General features: G+C 32.2%; 1 protein-coding gene and 1 long non-coding RNA gene across 2 annotated transcripts; one reads left to right on the forward strand and one right to left on the reverse strand.

Moving 5' to 3' along the window:
• Window positions 1-1948: 1948 nt before the first annotated feature.
• On the reverse strand, window positions 1949-21081 carry LOC148624168 (rRNA-processing protein FCF1 homolog). Its single transcript, XM_088566738.1, has 8 exons — window positions 21033-21081; window positions 17447-17514; window positions 16115-16183; window positions 14784-14932; window positions 12216-12288; window positions 11766-11853; window positions 10784-10878; window positions 1949-2034 (listed from the first exon to the last, which is right to left on the reverse strand). Exons 1-8 carry the CDS (start codon window positions 21033-21035, stop codon window positions 1986-1988), a joined length of 594 nt encoding a protein of 197 aa, XP_088422864.1. The 5' UTR covers window positions 21036-21081; the 3' UTR covers window positions 1949-1985.
• LOC148624169 (uncharacterized) lies at window positions 6577-8181 on the forward strand. The gene is made up of 3 exons (XR_015919640.1): window positions 6577-6836; window positions 7004-7190; window positions 7738-8181. It is a non-coding gene; the product is annotated as an uncharacterized LOC148624169 (long non-coding RNA).
• Window positions 21082-22174: the final 1093 nt, after the last annotated feature.

Consider the following 22174-nt stretch of genomic DNA (forward strand, 5'->3'; position numbering starts at 1 on the left):
AAATGAAGGAGTCCGGCAAGGAGGTGTCTTGTCAGGTATACTGTACTTGGAGTTCATAAATGGGTTAATATGTAATATTGAAAATATAAATAGAAATACGGGTTTTTGTAATGTTTCTTGTTGTGTTTCTTCGTCGGCAGATGACATTGCGTGTATTAGCACATCTCCAGTTCAACTGCAAAATATGCTTGATATTTGTTTTGAGTACTCAAATAAATGGCGTTTTGGTTTTAATGCAGATAAGTCGTGTATTTTACAGTTTTCACCAACGTTTAGAGAACTGAACACTAAATTTTTCATGGCGTATTGGTGAGGAGCTAATTCCGACTAGCAACAGTTATACTGATCTAGGAATCGATATCAACTCGACGTTGAAATCGATTGAAAGAACTACGTCCGCCTGCAGAAAAGGACGGAATTCCTTTTTTTGCATTGAATGGTGTCTCGTCTACATCAACAAGCCCATCTGTTTTAACTAGACTTTATAAAACGATTGCATTACCAACTGTTCTTTATAGCTGGACATGCTTGAAATCGATAGACCGGTCAACATTGCATAAATTCCAACATTTTATAGTGAAGCAAATTTTGGGACTAAAAACGGTAACTCGATCAGACACTTGTCAAGGTATATTGGGGGTGTTCCCTATTGATGCTTATATTGGTGAGAAGAAACTGTTATTTCTGCATAAACTGCGTGAAATGAACGAGTGCTATCTCTCGAACATCTTTATGACAGGACTTTTTTCGTTCATGATAGACAACAGGCATAAACATTATGGATTCATTCCAAATATTGTTGATATCCTTGGTAAATATGGTCTACTTGGGTATCTATTAGACTACACCCTGGATGGTGACTTTCCCTCTAAACCTGTATGGAAATCTGTAGTTGATAGTGCAATTGACGAGAAGCAAACATCAGATTGGAACAATCGTATAAACAATGATAGTGATTTTTCGAGATTTTGAAACCTTCAACATAGTATTCAGTTAGCCCTTTTCTGAAAGAATTCAAAAACGTTTACGGAAATTAAGAGATCTTATTTTATTACAAAACTTTGGGCAGAAATTCCATATTCATCTAGCGGTGTATGTACTGACTGTAACATACCGTTCCAAGGTATTTATGTCCATGCATGCTTAAATTGTTCGTCGACTTGGCTTTTTCAAGATGTCTGGTGGGATATTGTAATTGACATTTATCCTCTGCAGTTGTTCATAGTACTTGACAATTATGATGAGACGAAATATCAAATTCTGCTCGGAAGGGTACCAAATACCATCCTGGATAGTGACGAGTCGATAAACTTTACCAAACTATGCCATGTGCACGTTGTTCACCGTACTCTCCAATATTCTAGAGCAATAAGATAAACTAATACACGCTAAGAGAGTATAGAAGGCATACATGTCTTTGAAAGAGTAATCAAGGGAACCAAGGTTATAGCGGTAATCAAAAGAATGTAATCCAGGGACAAAGACCAGACATTGGAAAACAGAAACACACAACAAAGAACATAAAGTAACTAAAATCATACATACAAAGTAACAAAAGTAAATGAGCAACTCGGACTCCACTAAAAACTGGGAGCATGGACCAGGTGCACCGGTATCATGATGTGACTTGTATATATGGTTTATAGTATACGGTGCTATGCATACTAATATTGTTCATTGTACATGTAATATGATATTGTCAGTTATTTCATTATTATAATATTGTTCATTGAATCTCTGTAAAGAGGAAATAAAGATATGAACGGACGGGTAGTGCAGGGGGTTGGAACCTCTCCTTTCTTTAGGAAAATTTCTCATTTTCATGTGTTAAATTGACAAAAAAAGGTAAATAATGTCATAGCACCCCCTCTTTTCTGAGAAATCCTGACTGGCAACCCGCCTTTTCAAAGTGTCTGGACCTGCCCCTGATATATATCATAACAAGAAATTTAGTTTATTCTTTTATTAATTGCCTACATTCTGTGTCATGTTCTAGGAGCTCCAAAAGCATCTGGCATTCGCTCAATAGAATATCTGAAAATGAAAATAAAATATTCATAATAATCTGAAATCTTCAACCAATTTATTACTACATTTTATCAACATACAACATACTGACAGTTATTTTAAATATTGCGAAAGTATTATCATGGATCCTATAGATTTTTTTGAAGAAAAAAAAGTTTTGAGACAAAATTAATTTGCTGCAAGGAATGTGAAAAAAAAGTTTTTATAATCTCAGCTTTTGATTGCTTAACCATATACATGTATTTGAAAAAAAAAGAGCTGTTTTCCATAGCCTCCTCAGCCCCCAAAAAATCAAATGGTTGCTATCTAAGCTTATCAATATATGAGAAATAACTATTAATGATTGACTACTTGAGATTGGAAGCACTGCTCAATTAGATCCCCTCTCCCAAGAAAAAATATATCGAAGTGCTGATAGCATTGGAGGTTTTTGATTCTTGTGAAAATTATTAACGAAATTTCAAAGATTAAATTATGTAAAATAAAACTGTAATCATAAATATTGAATTTTCAATATCACTAAGAAAGTTTTTTTCCCCAATATGTATCAACTGAACGTCAATTTTTACTATTGATTTCAGAAGTATAAATTGAAGGTACGATACCACAATTAATTTTGTAGTGAATTTTAACAAGACCCATTATCACATATTAAAAAAATTTCTCAGCTTCAATCTCAATAAAACTACACCAATATAGAACCATGTATAAAAGCAGATTTATATAAGGTCAGGAAAATTCACCATAATTTTTTATTTTTATTTAGCACCTATACTTGGGGGCCCCATAGACATAACGAGTGACCACTGCCAAATGTCCTAAATTTTAACCTTCTTCTACAGGACCAAATCACGACTTCCACATAAAATTACAGAATGAAAAAAAAAATCCCTTGTAAACTTGTTCCTTGTCCTACATTTCTGCAGCAATACTAAGCAATAAAGTTTAGGGCAGCGAAAAAAATAAGGAAGAAACACACTAAAAAAAGGAAATCAGGAAGAAACACAAAAGGAATTATATTTGTACACAACAAAAAGTCAGGGAATTAATTGTGCCTGTAATCAATAGTTAAACAGTAACCACTTCACACACAATCACAAATTTTGTTCCATTTTACCTTTTTAAAAAAAACTGATTTGCATTTAAATTCCAAAACCATTTCAACATATTACTTATTCCTACAGTGTAACTTTACTGATATAAAATCAATTTCAGCTTCAGAAAAATAAAAAAGTTTATCAATTTGAATTTTCCCGCCCATTTAACTTCATTAAAATTACTGCTCTTCACTTTCTGTTTATTTATCATAAAATATTGATGTAAGGATAAATATTTTGACTGATAAGCCTGTTAAATGGACCATGCTTTACAAATTTAATGTTTTTGTGACACATTGACAAATTGTATATTATTAAATATCTTTCAAAAAAAAATTGATTGATTGTTTAGGAGGAGAACAACTGACCAATTGATAAGATCCTGTTTTGTACAAATCCACATGCTGAGCTGAATCTTTTTTTGTACTAGCTCAGAGAAGCAACAGCCAGGTAGGCTGGACACATAATTCTGACTGGAGCAAACCAATGGTCACTATCCTCTGAATACTACATGCTTGGAGAAGCAGTGGCTACAACTTGTAAATTCTTAGGTGTGCCTAAGCTGGGGATCAAAACCACGACCTACCACACTCGAAGGAAGCATGCTACTTATAAACTACAGAAAAAGTTAAAAAGCCTCCAATCTTAATTTGATTGGCAGCAACGAAACAATATCATTGAGCTAAACTGAGCCAGAAACATATTTACTGATTTTGAATTAACTGGTCTATAAGACTTCTTTAAACTTTGTAAAAAGAACAATACCAAAAATCATATTAATTGGGTAAATGAACTTTTCCTTGTGTTGATATAAAAAAAAAAGAAAATTCCCATGATATTTCTAACATTTTTCTTGCAATATACCCCCCTTCCCCTTTTTAAAAGAGGCTTTTCAGAAAAAAATGCTTGTAATTTTACCACATTTTGTCTCATGGTAAATATATATATCTAAGTTTACATACCAAGCACTATTTCTCTGTGCAAATCCATATTTACATAATGATAAAAACAAGAGGCTCCCAAGAGCCTAAATTGCTCACCTGGTTATATTTTGTCTTTCAAGTGCAATGAATTTAAGGAGTTGTCCAACAATTTTGACTCAAGAAGACTCTTGTAGGACTTATCTAAGGATCATTTCAGCAAATGAAAGTTTCTTTCTATCAGAGTTTTCAAGATAATGGCCGAAAACTGTAAAAAAAAAAAAAACCTGTCACTTTTCATCTCTCAACAGTCTGACAACTTTGATCCTTTGAAGACTTTTGTAGGCCTTATATTGAGGATCATTTCAGCAATTGAAAGAATTTGGCTAAATCTAACGGTTTTGGAGATATAATAATAAAATACTACTGTCTGACCCCTATGTTCATTTTCAGTAATGGTGGCCATTTTTCAAAATGATCAAAACTCCCCACATCAGTTCTATGCAGGATAAAGGAACATTGATAGCAAGTTAAATTGGTCAAGTAGTGTCAGAGAAGAAGATTCTTTGAAAGAAATAACATTAAAACACATTGTAGCATAAAAATGTTGAATAAAGCAGTAACAGATTAAAATAAAAAATACTGAACACTTTTACCCATGTCAGAATTTGGTTGAACCTAAAGTTTTTGGAGATACATGCGAAAAACTACTGTCTGACCCATATGTTCTATTTTTAGCACAGTGGTCATATTTTTCAAAGGATAAAAAATCTCCACATCAGTTCTATGAAGAATACCCCAAGGAACATTCACACAAAATTTGGTTCCAATGGTCAAGTAGTGTTAGAGGAGAAGATTTTTGAAATAAATAATATTAAAAATAGCAAAAAAATGTCAAAAAAGGACAATAACTCCAACATGGCTTAACAGATGAAAATGAAAATTTGACCACAGACAGATCTCATCATGCATAACACTTTTACCCTAATTTTTAAAAATTGTTAAAGACAACAATGGACGACGAGGACAGACAATGACGGATGCCAAGTGATGGCAATAGCTCACATGACCTTGAGCCAGGTGAGGTAAAAAATAGATAACAGGTATGATCTATCTTAATACAATAAGACCAACAAAATGTCAAGTAGCCACGAAAATTCATACCCATGTCTGAAGACACTTCTACAGAGTAGCCAAAAAAAAAAAGGTACACCAAAAGCTCCTCTCTGATTAATGTTTACAGGGTACGTAGTGCAATCATTGTTAAAATGTTCTGTAAATTTCAATTACTAAACCTTTCAATAAAAATGATTACATTCCTTATGACTAAATAAGGAAAATTTGCATATGAAATCCAATAAAATGCTCTGTTGGTATTAACACTTTACACTGTGTTTAGGTTTTTTGTTTTTTTTTTAAATATATTTAATAAAGCAAAAAATAACAAAAAACTAACTTAAAATGTCAAAACTAGTAATAATACTGGGTATGTACTTGAAAACATACAATAACTACACTCAAATTAAATTTATGTAAACACTTTCTTCAATATGTATATCAATTTTAGTTCTATGTTGACTAACTGAAAATATATCATATGTATTGATACATAAAATACCTTGCAGGGGCTCCTTGATAAAACCTCAAACACTAATCACCATTCAAGCTTGACACAGCTCTGAACTGGATTGACACAAGATAAGAATTTGACAAAAATCAAAAAGGTCCAATCAATCCCAACCTTCCTTAAGAAGTATGGCACAATGTGGCACAATTTCAAAGGGATCCACACTTTTTCCCAATTTGTAATTTGGTATCTGGCCTCTTTTCACACCCCACCACAGTAAGAGGAAAGGTATTATGTGATACCTGCTGAAAATTTGCATGTACATCCGTCTGTCCCCTGATGGTTTCCAGATGATAACTTATAAAGATATCAAAGGAACTTTTTAAAACTTAGTGCAGTTATTGAGTATCATAAAATATATCTCCCTTTAGGGTCCTCCAACAGTAACTTTATTCATTCAAGCACATCCACATAAGATACTCAATGTTCCATTAAAATTTCATTAAAATCCCTTGAGGGGTTTAGAAGTAGTTGGGCATACAAGAAATGTGGACATATGGATGGGAGGACTGACAGACAGGTTGATTCCTATATACCCCAAACTTTCTATGCTAAGTGTATTAAAATATGTGGTTCTAGACTAGTTCAAGTCAGAAAAATAATTTTGTGTTTTTTTTTTCTGAAGTTCAAGTGTTATTGGAGAGAAGACACAAATATAACAAGAGGCTCCCAGAAGCCTGAATCGCTCACCTGGTTAAATTTTGGCAATAAATTTAACAAGGAGTTGTCCAACAATTTTGACTCCAGAAGATTTTGGTAGTACTTATCATAAGGATCATTTCAGCAAATAAAATTTTCTCTCTATCTATCATAGTTTTTAAGATATTGGCTGAAAACTAACAAAATATCATTTTTAACCTTTCAAGGGCAATAACTCTTACAAAGAGTAGTCTGACAACTTTGATCCATTGGAGACTTTTCTAAGCCTTATAATGAGGATCATTTCAGCAATTAAAAGAATTTGGCTAAATATAATGGTTTTGGAGATTCATGCAATAAACTATGTTCTATTTTTAGTAATGGCTGCCATGTTCTTTTAGAAATTTTCAGAAATCCCTACATCAGTTCTTTGCAGGATACCCCAAGGAACATTCAAACCAAGTTTGGTTCCAACTGGTCAAGCAGTGACAGAGGAGAAGATTTTTCAAAGAAGAAACTTTAAAGGTAGCAAAAAAAAAATACTCAAAAAAGGACAATAACTCCAACATGGCTTATCAGATAACACGAAAATTTGACCACAAATAGATCTCATTATGCTGAACACTTTCATCCATGTCAGAATTTGGCTAAGCCTTACGGTTTTGGAGATATATCCCTATGTTCTATTTTAGTAATGGTGGCCATGTTTTTTGATGAATCATCAATCCCCACGATAGTCCTATGCAGGATATCCCAAGGAACATTCATACCATATTTGGTTCCAGCTGGTCAAGTAGTGTCAGAGGAGAAGAGTTTTGAAAAATTGTTAATGACGACAGATACCAATTGATAACAATAGCTATCATGGCCCTCAGCCAGGTGAGCTAATAAAGGGGTATGGAAAATCTCCATAACTGGAGCACTGGTCAAGCAATATATAGGGATAAATAATGATCTTGATATGGTCACAGGTTTACAATTTTGGACAAGTATAGACACTACATTAAAGCTTGAGAAAGCTTTTTTAAACCCTCCATTTGAAAAGTGGGATGTATATAAAGACAGGAGTGTCTATACACAGAGGGGAACCCACTACATCACTGAATGAAATGTAATGGAACTTTCACAGAAGATGTGCACTTAAATTTTAGATTCTTATCTGTAGATTTATGAGGTCTCACAAAACCAAACATGTCATTCCCCAACATATGGGAGTGGATCGTCTGAATATAGTTGAAATATTGCTGCTCGGACATTAAACCCCAACAAACAAACAAACATGGGAGTGGAAGTTATCACTAATAAGTTTTAAGTGAGTATTGCTTATAGTTTTTCTAGCTTGGACTTCATTCAATAATAGAACAAGATTTCATTGATTGAGTAATTTTGGTTTTACATCCTAAAGCAAATATTTCACGCTTTTCAGGGCAAGAACATTTGACCAACCAAACAGAATCTGCTTTATATAAGTCTGAGATGTCAAGGCTGATTTTTATTGCAGATAGGCATGCCACCCACTCACACAAGTTGTTCTAACTCTCTGCCAACTAGTGACAACCAGTTTTAAAGACTGATTTTACTAACCCTGGGATCAAATTCACAACCTCTCCCATTCAAGACAAGCATGCTACCTGAGACCTCTGAGGCAGGAAGATTACATTTATAAAAAGCTGACTGAGAATATTGAACTTGAAAAATTGAAATAAATTATGAAGAAAATCTGCATAATAAATAGGATAATCAATTGGTTATTGTGAATAACAAAATATGATCACTCTAAGAACGCCTGAGAACAAAGTCTGAGTGTTGCTATAGAAATCATGCCTCTCACCCCCACCAAAACATTTCCAAATCCACCCATAAACAAGACCCATACATGTCAAGACTTGCATCACCATCATACATTTGTCAACACATAAATATCTTCAATACATATTTGAATACTTAACATGTTAAAACAAAAATAAAAGACTATCATGTGGGTTAAATATTTTCATATGTAATGTACTAATGATTACTGCTGAAAAACATTCAACATGCAGACTTTCAACAAATATGTAGAACAACACATTGCTGAATTGAGAATAACCCTCCCCCTCCCGTTTTAAATAGACTTAATTGAAAAACAAATGATAAATCATCTCCTTTTGGCATATCCAACAGTAAATCCCTTGAGTGGTTCAGAAGGAAACCCTTAATTTGGATTATCTCCGCTTGGAGTCCCCTGACAGCAATTATATTCTTTCATTCACATCTTTATATAATACCAAAACTTCCAATAAAAATTCAATAAGATCTCTTGAGAAGCTCAGGAAGAGTTACCCTTACAAGGTTTAAACATGTAAATCCCTGAATTTGGATTATCTCCCTTTGAAGTTCTCTAACAGTAAATATATTCCTTCATGCGAATTTACATAGGACACTCAAATGTCCTGTACAATTTCATCAAAATTCCTTGAGCGGTTAAGGAAGAGTTGCGCTTATGAGGTTTTAACATGTAAATCCTTAATTTGGATAATAATGACTCTGACAGTAATTATATTACTTCATGTATATCTACATTTGATACCAAATATTCCTATTAAATTTCATCAAAGTCCCTTGAGAGGTTTAGGAAGAGTTGTGCTTACAAGAAATAGGAACAGATGGATGGACAGATGGACAAATAGAGTGATCACTATAGTAAGACCGCCACTTTATATGGCGGGCCCTAATGACAAGGCCCACAGACATCCTCATAAGGTTCAAGTTGTATGACTACTCCTTTATTCAAATTATTTTCCAAACATTAGTCAAATGCTTGTATATGACATTTTTGGCCCTTTATTCCTAATCAGTTCAAATCACAACCCACAAAGTCAATACTGTCTTCAACTTGTGTTAAGGCACCTTGTACAATTTCAAAGAGATCCATTCACTTTTACTAAAGTTATTGTGTGGACAAGAGGAAAAAGTTGGTTTCTGGCTCATTTTTGGCTCCATCTAAAACTAAGTCACAACCCTGAAATCAACCCCAGCCTCCCTTTGACAGTATGGCACATTTTAATACAATTTCAAAGAAATCAACACACTTTCACACTCGAGCCATTGTCTTAAAATCAGGGAAATGCTTTTTTTTTACCTTTTTAACCCCTAATTCTATATGAGCTTAAGTCTAAAACCAAAAATCAGTTTCAGCCTTTCTTTTGGGATATGGTACACTGTCATCTAAATATTGCCTTGACACCAGATGTCTTTGGATGACAACAACAGCGCCATACCATTTTAAATATATGAATGCAAAGTTTTTTAGGTCAGATAAAATTGCCATCTGAGCCAGGCTGGAGTTGATGAATTTGATTTCTTCCACCTCTGTAATGTCAAAATAGTTCTAGAACTCAGATCTAGACATACTTTAAGGTATTATTATTTGCACTTAAATCTTGAAAAAATTAAGGGTATGCTTTTCAAATACCAGTGTAGCATTGTTAAGGAAGAAAGTCAGCATATTGAAATGTCAAGTCATTTTAAATCTGATTATTTTGTTTTTTTCACATGTACCTTGTTATTGTGTAATGAATTATTGCACAATTCTATAACTTCTCTCCTTGTGCTATAATTTAAACATATGTCTACACAGTGGTTGTTATTTTGTTTGTTAATTAATTTGGTGCCACATTTAAAAACACCAAACTCAATCACACCAAAATATAACATTTGCAAAAATTTAGACAGCCAATTTTTGGTGTATTTGTAGGCTTGGAAGCAAGTCATGTGAAAATCTGAGAGTTTTAAGGTTTTATGTCACCAACATATATTTACTGACCCCAGAATTGATAAAGGTTCATAAGCTATCAACAATCTTAAATAGTTTTGACTGCTGTAACTACTGACTTCCTTTACAGTTAATTAGTTGCTATTGTAATTAAACAACAATAATGGTCATAATAGTGTAATCACAGGTCTTGATTATCAACTTTGAATGATCATCATTCATGAAATTGAAGCTAATCAATAACAATGGGTAGCAGGCAACAGACATCTGACCCAATGTTTACATACCAGTTAAACTGATTAGTGTTTTATCATGGTAAACTGCTGCAATCAATAGGTCACTGTAAGCAATTCTTTTCAGGATTGGATGGTTTGTTTCTACCATCAAGAAAACTCCAAAACAGAACACTTTTTGCAGAATACAACAAAATTATGCATAAATATTTTGAAAGAAAATTCCAAAAATATCCTTATTTACGATATGTTAAATACGTGCACTGATTTTTTTTGTATGTATTTGCCACAGCTGTATCATAAATGTGTTCTATTCTAAGCCATGATAAGTATTTTCATTTTATTTACCAGGCATCATTTTGACAACCAAACACTAATGTGTAAGTTGAACACTGATCATTGTATTATTCTAATTGACTATTAAGATGCTTCAATGGACACAGTATGAAGAACTTCATTAAGATTGACAGGTAAGTATTGCTCACCTATGTTGCTGAAGGTACATGATAGGTACACCTGGTATCTTTCTGATTCTTCTTTTTAATTCTTTATCACATGTAGCCACTATGTAACATTTGTGCTGAAAAAAGAGAAAAAAAATTGGTATCTTTTTTGTAAATTCTTCTATAAAACATATTCAGCATCAATGATACATTATAGTTTAAAGTTTAAAAATCTTTTACCACTAAATCCTAAAAGTTTTCTATTTACTTACTGTGTGTACTGGGAATAGTCCCTCAGAGATCAAATATTGTACTGGCAGAAGGTTATAGTTGTACAAAAACGATAATAAATGTGGTATTCTCTGAATGTGCATTCAGTAGGAGATTTATAATACCAAAATAAAATAAGCTAACAATAGATGCATTTGACAATTTAACAACTTGATATTTTTGTTTTTGATGGCAATTCAAGGTTTCAATGACTTATAAAAAATGGTAAGACACAAAGAATATAAATATAGAGATATAATACTATCTCATTCAGTAACATTTATCTACAGAGATACTACTCTAATAATGCCAGAACTAACAGTGCACAACATTCTTAGTTTAAAGTCATTTACAACTTGCCATATATCATTGAAATAGCAAGCCAACTATTAGATTGTTGTACCCTCACCCTGTGAAAGCAACAGAGGGAATTGGTAATGCAATTTCATGACAAAATAGGATCCTTTTTTCCTGTCAGTTTTTATCATCCTAGATTGCTTACAGTTGTGAGAGCAATTCAATGGGTTTTACTTATACAATACACTTTTGCAAAAGAAAGAATTCTGCAAGGAGAACTGAAAAAAAAGTGACCCCTGTTATCATTTGTTGCTGCTAACTGTACAATAACATTGTTGTGATAACAATAATAATGTTGAGTTTTACTTTTTTCCTTTATCTATAGCTTTCAGTCAGGAAATACAAGATCTTCACTAAGTAATTTTATAAGAGCCTCTATTTTTCAACATGGTGTTACCTGAGTTACTCTTTGTACTATACAATCATCAGCATAAATTCCTTTATGTAAACATGGTATTCTTTGAAACCTGGGGTCTTTCACAATCCTGTAAGATTTTAAAAAAAAAATAAAATGCAAGTAAGATGTAAATTTTTAGTAGCTGACTACTAATCTACGATAAGGAGACATACTTTTGACAAAGTTACTATGACCTATAACCTTTGACATTAAAATTCTATAGGATGCAAGATGAAAGCAAATGATATTCAGTCAAGTTAAGTTGATGTTTAATGTCAGATAATTTAGAGACAAAAGTTTAAAAAAAAAAACAATGTCAGGTCTCCTTTTCTTGCAGAGAAAAGAGATGGTGGTAAATTGAAATTGTTTTGAAAAAGTTTGAGAAACAGTGGTCAATTCGGTGCATATTAACTTCAACTATGACATAATGCAAAATAAGGTCAAGACTACCTGAGTGCCACTCTGTATTTTCTACCCAATTTTTCCAACTCTCCAAGCACACAGTCTGTTATGTAAGGAATACCTGAAAAAAATAGAGCACAGTTCAAAAAATGATTTTTATAATCAGATATATGAAGAGTTTTAATCAATAAAAAATGCCCTTCATGAGCAGCTTAATAAAACTATATATTTCAACCCCTGAATATTTGGAGCAAGTAGACACTATTTGCTTCTTTAACACATCTTTCAATTCTGTTTTTGCTTAAACAAGATGTTGAAAGCTACATCATGCTAAGTATACCCCCAATTTCAGACACAGTACACTTTGTCATGTAGCAGCAAAACACCAAATATCTAAGCATTCCCTTTAGTAGAAGCTGAGAAATTTGATATGGAAATTTCCATTATGCAGCACCTAAAAAAATAGCAAGTTGATTGGTAAACAGGAAGTATAGATGAGCAATAAATCTGAAAAAAGAAAAGAATACCCCCACTCAACCATTTTAGTCGAAGTTGAGAAAGGGCGACAGTATAAGTCATCTCGAGACGGCAATATACCAAATATCAAAGCACTCTTTTCGGTAGACACCAAGAAATCTGTTACGATAACGGGCAGATGGACAAGGTGATTCCATTATACATGTAGTCCCACTACAATGAGTGGGGCATAATATGACACATAATAGTTCCTGACAAAGAGTGAATGTGATATATTCAACCCAAGGTAGTACAATACAATTAGGTCATTTCTGAAAATTTGGTCTCATTTTGTTGAAATAAAGCTGTTTTGAGGCAGACCACACAGAAATTTCTAGTGTTTTGTCATAAAAAAGTGCATATATTTGAAATCCTTGGTGTGTGGAGGTTCAAGTCATTTATAAGTAATTTAGTGATTATTGTTATAAAATCCAGTAGCCATGGTAACATACTGAAAAAAATATTACTGAGTTTTAGTACAAATCAGGGGTGCCTTTCCAAAACTAACAGCCATTTACTATGTTTTATAAAATATCAGGCACTTAGACACTACCACAGGATGAAAGCATGCATGGAGTAGGTGGAAAAAGAGTAAAAATAATAAGACCCTTTTCGATTCATTCCCTCACAATTTTTGTTCCAAAAGTTCGTGTGAAATAAGGTACTTTGAAAATCAGCCATCTGATGCTTAGGAGAGAACCTAATATGTACCAGATACCATTCTTCCTTTAAATTACACCTGTTTACCATTACATATATTACATCTATCTATGTATAAATGCTTAACTACATTTAAACAATGTATCCACCAAATTTCAACTTTTAATTTTAAGTTTTACAAAATTTGACCGGGGTAACTTGTTGTACGAAACAGTGTGCCTTAATGTAACTGTATAGTGCATCCTTAATGTAACTGTATAGTGCATCCTTAAATACTGGTTTGTTTTCCTGAACAGATATACATTTAGTATGTTTAGATTACTTCATACATGTACTTTTCTACAAAAGGAATAGTAAGAACCTTAGAATAAATATCTTGTTAACAGTTCTTTAAATTGCACATTTTTATCCCCATTTAGACCATAACAGTTGAAAGTATAGCCCTAAGAATCAATCCCAACCTACACTTTGTGGTAACAAACCTTATTATTAAATTCAATCCTTCAATGAACACTCAAGTTTTTGTTACCAAGTTATCTACAGATGGTGCAATACCATTATATCAAAGCAAAAATCTTTGGTTACATACATGTATGAAAGTTTCTTGTAAGTGGTAATTGTAAAACATACCATTTTTTTATACATGATTAACAACTTAACGTCATACATAACTGGGACATATCTTTTTGTTCATTAGAAGCCCATGAATTCAGAGAGACCAATTTGTTGTAATATCACTGTAGATAGATATATATGGTGGAAAATGTTTGGTCACAGAGTATTCAAATACTCCAATACAGAATTCTTTTAAATTGCCAATTTGTCAGATAAGCCTTCAATCATAAATCAGACAGATGGGTTGAATAATAAAGAGCTACATAATCAGGACATGATTTCTCTACTGAATATATGTCTTAGTAGGAAATACAATATCACATGAGAGTTTACACAAGACCAAAAGAAAAGCACATATTCATAAACTATTAGCAACAAGAATTGCAGAATTAAAATAGGGTGCCTTGAAGAAAATTACGGCTTATATTTAAATTAAACAATCAGTGTTTATTGATAGACAAATAGTAAGAAAGACAACTCTGGTTTTAAACTAGAAATGTCATGACAGTTGACTACTGTAGTGTATTTAAACTGTACATAACTAGAAATGAGTATAAATACATTGTATATTCGCTGTATTGGTAAATTTGGGTTCACAAATTATTTCATTAATATCAATATAACATTCTTGAACAATGTTCCGAACAAATTTTACCACTGATCAAGATATTGTTATTTAAAATAGTAAATCTCAGTGTGTGAAAATAGAAATATTAATGTCAACTTTCAGCATTAAAAATTAATCTCTTAGGGTTATTCTCAGTATTGAATTACAAATAACTAGTTCAAACCCAATATGTTTATCAGCAGCCAACATATACTTACATTTAGCATACAAACAATCCATCATAGACTGAACAATATCAAGTTTGTTTTTTATAGAGAAGTTTATAAAGTTGGTATCAACAATGATGTGATAAGGTGGTCCTAACTGTGTGTTGTACTGGAAAAACAATGCTGATGAAGACTGAGGGCTGAAAAACATCAAATAAATGTCATAATCATCACAGTAGAAACTGTCTGGTGTAAAATTGTGGTAACTGACTCATAGTTCAATGTACAATGTAACTAGAATACATGACAATTAAATGTATTTATTGACACTGTCATTCCTCAAAATCAGAGGAGAGCAAATGTTGAACTGAGTCAAAAGTCTTATATATAAGTGCAATTAATAATGCTGCAACTTCAAATAAAATTTGAGATCCTTTCCCATAATGGCTGCAGAGATTCATCAGATAAACCAGGCTAAAGTCTTACACAACACATCAAACTAAAGTTGTATAAAAAATTTCTTAAAGTTTTTCCCATGAAAGGTTGTTAGATAAGTCCAACCGAAATCTTAAATCCAAAATAAAAAGTAACAAAGATGTTTGACAAACCGGAAGATGATGTGTGACTGAAGTTTTACATATAATACAGAACATCATGCTGAACCTGCATACCACCATTTCAATGAAGAGTTGTAGTGATTGATACAACCATATTACAGGATATGTGTGTATACACATGTATAAATGGATAAATGTAGATTGATACAACCATATTAGAGGATATGTGTATAAACACATGTATAAATGGATAAGTGGAGATTGATACAACCATATTACAGGATATGTGTATAAACACATGTATAAATGGATAAGTGGAGATTGATACAACCATATTACAGGATATGTGTATACACATGTATAAATGGATAACTGTAGAGATTGATACAACCATATTACAGGATATGTGTATAAACACATGTATAAATGGATAAGTGGAGATTGATACAACCATATTGCAGGATATGTGTATACACATGAATAAATGGATAACTGTAGAGATTGATACAACCATATTACAGGATATTTGTGTATACACATGTATAAATGGATATCTGTAGAGATTGATACAACCATATTACAGGATATGTGTATATACATGCACAAATGGATAACTATTAAATTTTCATGCCACTAATGCCTTCAGGTGGAACCATTAAAAGTGACACGTTTGAATGAAAAAATACTTCAGATATTAAAGTTTAACATTTTAGTTTCACATTATGTTTTCTGTTATCTCCTATGCAAATCCTGGATCCTTTACATAATTTGTTGTCATAAAGACGATTCATATCATTATTCTAAAAGCTTAAGTCCCACACTCACAGTTCTCTAACTTTCATGTTCTGAGGATCAGGCTTCTTTCTTTTCTTCTTTTCCCTATCTTTAGCCTTTCTAAAATAGAAGAAAAATATTCTGTGATAACAGGACATATATAATCTACAACAATAATGAGTTGATTATGGAATTTCTCACATCCAGTGAAATAAATTTTATAGTTTTGATTGCAAGGCTTGCCGAGCTATTCAACCTATAATTTTTTTTTCATGAGATGTGAGAAAAAAATACCCAAAAATGAAAAGCACATGAAACGTTATGATTCACTTCAAATCTTCCAAAGTCCCTTCATAATTATTATTTAAGGTAAGAAAACACCAAAATTATCTCATTTAACTGACATATAACTACAATGGTAATCGAGGCGATTCAAGAAAATCGATTTCTAAGCCAATCGAACTCTGAGAACAAAAAAGTCACTAGTGATGAGAACTTTTTTTCCACACCGGTCAAACGGTATGAAAATTGAAGCAAAATTAGAGGAAATGGAAGCCAATACAAAGAAAGAAAGTTTTATCAATGGTACATGTATGGTATACTTCATAGTTGTTATTGAAAGGATGCTACAACGTATACATTGTCATTATGTTACCCAATCTTTAGAAAAAAATGGAAATGCAATTCTACAACTTTTGTGTAATTACAGAAGAATAATAACACTGCCAACCAAAACATAATTAAAAGACACTTGCCATGCATGTATTATGTCAAAACTTTTAATATTGTAATGTTTTTTCTTGAAAAAATTACATTCAAATAATTTGTACTGTATCAATTCTAATCAAATCAGACACCACCTTGTATTAAATCCTAGAATGATAACGGCTTGGTTAGTCAATTCTTATAGTTTAATATTCAAATATTTGTATTCCTTGTAAAAATATGGATCAAGGTTCCTTTTCACAAAAATTCTTTAAGTGTTAAATTAGCCATAAGTTCTGAAATCATAACAGAACAAAATATTGTGACACCATTACTTACACAAATATGACTAATCTAACTCTCACAATTTTTGCGTGAAAACAGTTACAGTAAACAGCCATTTGCATATATATGTATCTGTACTGATAACAATAACTGAATACCATGCCAGTCCTAACAATGACAATTTGTATAGCATGACATTTGTACATGTAGCCCTTGTAGTTCTACCAGATTTTTTATTGTAATTCACTGAATAGTATTTTTCACCTGACAGTTGAGCTGGCAGTATTTAGCTTTTTACAAACCCTACAGCAATAATTGGTCTTAGGGTGGCTGGCTATTTTTTTTAAGAAATGTCATACATATATTTAAAATAAGATCTACATGGTAACTTACATTCTTGTATCCTTTAAATTGATCATTCTTTTCATGACTGCAAAGTTTCTGGTTTTCTTTGCCTTTCCCTATACAAAAAAATACAATATTTTTTGTTTCAGTACAATGTACAAATGTATTAAGATGAACAAGTGCTATGATCAATCAAAGTGCTGTTAGCACTGGAGGATTTTTTTTTATTCTTGTGAAATTGTAACATGAACAAAATTTTAAAAAGGCCTGTTTACGGAGACATCCAAGAGAATTCAATTTTAATGAAATCCTTGGTCACTATCTCATGAACTTGAACTGTTGTAGAAAGACACATTGGTTATGTAGATAAATGAGTGATGTAGAAACAGATAAAGGGCAATATTAAAGTTTTTATAATTGCATAATAACACACTTAATATAGGTACCCTAAATCACCTTATAACATGGCATAAATTCTATTTAGACATGCCATTTTTACAAATACAAATTAAACCAAGGGAACCTGCAAAAGGTTCCTTCTAAAATTGGTACATCTGGGTTGATTTGTGGTATAAATCATATAAGCAATAAATCTAAGTTATTTCAAAGTTTTTATATCAATCTATAATCAAGTGGAAATCAGTCTTACAAAAATACTCATTATTGTAAACCAATGACTATTTTTAATTCAGACTGACTGTGTCCAAAACTAAACATCACACAAGTTTAGCTGAAATTGGGAAGATCTCTGTCCACTGTAAATAAGCTGTGATATGGGGGGATAATAGAAATACATTCTTGTATTTGACCTTTTATGATCTAGGAATTACAACAAACTCTCAACATATAAAGTGTATATGTGAGTTTCAAAGTCAAAAGGTGCAATTTTACCATACATTTGCACTGGAATATTTCAAGATAAGTCTGTGATTGTGTTTAAATACACTTGTTCTCATCAGATCTTCCAATTACAGCAAGCTCCAAGAAGAGTTTGTGTAAGCAGGGACTTCATACAATCCCAAAGGAAGCCTAAATAGTTGTATTATCAACTGGGTCCACTATACTTACATGTATGTCCAGAAAATGTATCAATATACAGTTTGCAACTTCATTCATGAGCTTAAAAATACTGTAGCATCATGACAGCTCTATTTTCTTATACTTTTTTAATGTGATTGAGAACCAAACCAGTCTCACAAAAACATTCACTAGGTTCAACGACTTAATACCAATCAAATCATAAAAATTGGTTTGGGTGATGAACTTGGAAAATATAGATCTATATTCTTACTAGTTTATTTACATTTATAATAAAGCATAAAAATCCTAAGATGACAAGATGATTGCTTACTTTTCTTTTACACATTATTTGATTATTCTTGATATTATATTGATTTGTGATTGGGTACAGCATACAAATATTAGTATATCATTTGAAATGCACTCAAATTTGATGTCTATTTTTTTATCACGAAATGACCCTTAAACCTTTAAGTATTTACCCTTGGTGACTTGTGCAACTTAATAACAATCTAATTATCCTTGTTTGCTTGCAAAAGGCATGAGGAGATTTATGATAGGATACATGCATTGTGCATACATGTATATTCAGTAATTGATACAATAACATAATTATATAACCCAAACCCAAAAACCTTTAAGTATCTACCCTTGGTACTTTTTTTGCAATAAAATAAATATGGTTATATATACTTGTTTACTTGCATAAGACACAAGGAGGTTTTATTTAGGGTATCTTCCTCTTATACATGATCACATATAGTATTATTTCTAATTTTGATTAATATATTTAATATTATTATTACCCATAAACTTTTAGTACCTACCCAAGTAACTTTTGCAACAGATAACTATCAAAGCATACTTGTTTATTTGCATAAGACACAAGTAGGTTTAGTTCATAGGGTAAAATCAACCTTTAATTAGTACAAAATTCAAATGCCAACATGTATCACCCCATGGTGAATCCAAATTATTATATCATCTATAGCACAGTTTATCATACTTTATAAACATACTAATGCATACTGCATATTGCAGTATTGTCATTGAATCGGACATGTTTGTTTTTTTATTGTGTGCTTAGGGTCATTGATTTGAATCTAATAACTTTGAACAAAACAAGTAGTTTTTACCAATATAGGGATGGCCAAAACAGACAACAACAGTCTTGATGGCATCCAAATCTTTACAAAATGACATAATCAGTTTACCTTATGAATGCCAGACAATTTTGTAAACAGACATTTCAGATCATAACAATTTGGAGCATGTATTAGGAAAATTTAAACGGTAAAATTTTTCAAAAAAGATTATACACTATACACAGGTGCTTTTATAAGTTCCTGGGGATTTATACCTTATTGGAAGGTTGTAAGAATAATTTTACAAAGCTTACAAGACTGGAAATGAAATGTGGTATGAATATATTTTGTTTTTGGAGCTTTTTGGGTTTCACCTGTCTCGTATGAAAAAGGCACTGGCTACTCGTCCACACATCCAGTTTGAGTCAATGACACACTGAATCATGACGGAAATGGTTCATTTAAGTTAGTAATATGGAAATTGTGAGAAATTCTTTTTATACAAATATATGGAGTCTTGAGTTGCTTTGTATGTATTATTTCAGTTACTTTATGTTCTTTGTTGTGTTTGTCTGTTTTCCATGTCTGGTCTTTGTCCCTGAATTACATTCTTTTGATTTCTGCTAGAATCTTGGTTCCCTTGATTACTCTTTTTAACACGTTAGATATTAATATTTTCCACCAAGATTTAATTAATTTTTTTTTAAAACATCTGATAAAGATGATGCATCGACTTTGGCACCAGTCATCATAACTTCTGTGTCTGACCAACATAACATAAAACCTGTCCATTTTCAAGCACAGCGGCTTGCTCCTACGTGTACTATCAAATATGCAGTCTAACTAGCATATAACACAGAATACAGTTCAGTAAACTAATTGTGAACAGTTTGAGATGACATTAATAGTAGTACATTTGCGGATAAGTTCAACAACATTTCTGTAGTGAATCTGGCTTTTCCATCACCATTCCCTGTCTTTGAAGCAAACTGAATGTGTTGGCAATTAGCCTGAAGAGGCTCCCCATCCACAAATGCATGGATGAGTAGCCATTACCTATTAAAAACAATCTTCATACAATCCAAATTGTCGTACTGGTCAGAGAGTATTCTGATTTTTTTAAACCACCTTGGTCAAAATAAAAAAAAAATATCTCAAGCACCGAATCTCAAAGGGATTAGTCAGAGAGCTGATCTCGCTGTCAAGTAATTCTTACCAACCAATATGTTTGTCCTCTCTCTTAAAACAAGTTCATGACCAAAATTTAAGACAAAACATCTACAGATTGCTGACATTAAAAAATAAGCTATCATACAACAATTTTCATTGAGAAATGAAATTTTGTTGACCAGATAATGGCAGATTGGTGAGAATTGCCCCCTATGTCTATGATGGCCTATCTTTGAAATGGCGAGCTCTACTCTCTGACCATTCAGGCAGTATATTGGTGTGGCCGAAAGCCAAAAATAGAACACCATGGTGTGTTTAAACTTAAAATGATGTTTGTGTCAAAATCGTTATGCCATTACCATATTTTCGAGTTAACAAAGGGAGGTCACTCTTGTGACTGTATAATTTTTGAAACTAATGTCGGTTTCAAAATCCGGAAGCACGGGAGGAATTCGTCTCCCTCCTCAACGGCCAATTGTTCCACATTTCAGTTCAGTATTGAAAATAAGAAACATCATGAAATTACATTAAACATATTTCTGGAAATTTTTTTAAACAGAGTTACAAGCTCTCGAATTGTAGCAATAAAAGTGTTACATAGTCAAGGACAGAAAAAACATTAAATCATTCAATATGCCCCCTTACTGAGCAATGTTGATTTTAAAAAAGTAAATAATTTATCTTAATAATTATGCTGTATGAAGTACAGTAAAAATCAGTGTGATTTAATTAATTAATTACTTTATTTATTTATTTATTTATTTATTTATTTATTGTTTTTCACATTCTACACTGTACTTCATGTGTACCTACTTTCGGGTCAAAATATCACAGACGTAAAAATGAAATAATCGACAAAATTTATTTGGTGAGTTAAAAATTGGTACTTGTACCGTGGTTATACATATATTTGTACCCTACCAAGCATATGTACAAATGTGAATAGTGCCAGAAAAAAATCAACATTCTTATTTGTTCTGAAACAAGAGAAACAAATGCTATTTTTGCTTTAATATTTTGTTCACAGGTTAAGTTCCTGTTTCCATATCAACTACTAAGCTCATTTCAAATGCTGGACCATATCATTTCCGTAGTTTTATCGAATTGATGCACTGTTTTACGTAATAGAATTTTTAATAGGATTTTTTTCACGAAATTACCATGTAATTTAGGCAAAAAATCATATATTTGTATGTATTCCATTACAGCTTACTTAACATTTTACCTCGCTGACGTCGGCGGGAATTTAAACAAACTGGTGCATTTTCATCAATTTCTCATATGTACTTTAAAATCTATAGTGATTTTCAAAGATTACTTTTGGCGACAATCACTGAGGCGGTTATCAATTGGCTTCTGTACTTCTTACACAAACTCCTAAAGTTAAAGGTTATGAAATCTAATAAATATGCTTGGCCTGAATTGCTCATGTAGCTAGGAGCAAGTTCGTATTATCCATTTTATTTGAGATGATACGACAATCACGTGCCTCTGATTTAGA

The sequence above is a fragment of the Perna viridis genome, chromosome 2, assembly GCF_037379345.1.
Source record: "Perna viridis isolate PV_CMFRI_1.1 ecotype Kerala chromosome 2, ASM3737934v1, whole genome shotgun sequence".
NCBI classification, from domain to species: domain Eukaryota; kingdom Metazoa; phylum Mollusca; class Bivalvia; order Mytilida; family Mytilidae; genus Perna; species Perna viridis.

What these genes read in the sequence shown, in the direction of transcription:
- LOC148624168 (XM_088566738.1), bottom strand. An exon ending in TAGTACAAAGAGTAACTCAG is followed by an intron (nt 10,879 to 11,765) that starts GTAACACCATGT and finishes CTCTTTTTTCAG; the next exon opens with CACAAATGTTACATAGTGGC. An exon ending in ATGTACCTTCAGCAACATAG is followed by an intron (nt 2,035 to 10,783) that starts GTGAGCAATACT and finishes TTTCATTTTCAG; the next exon opens with ATATTCTATTGAGCGAATGC.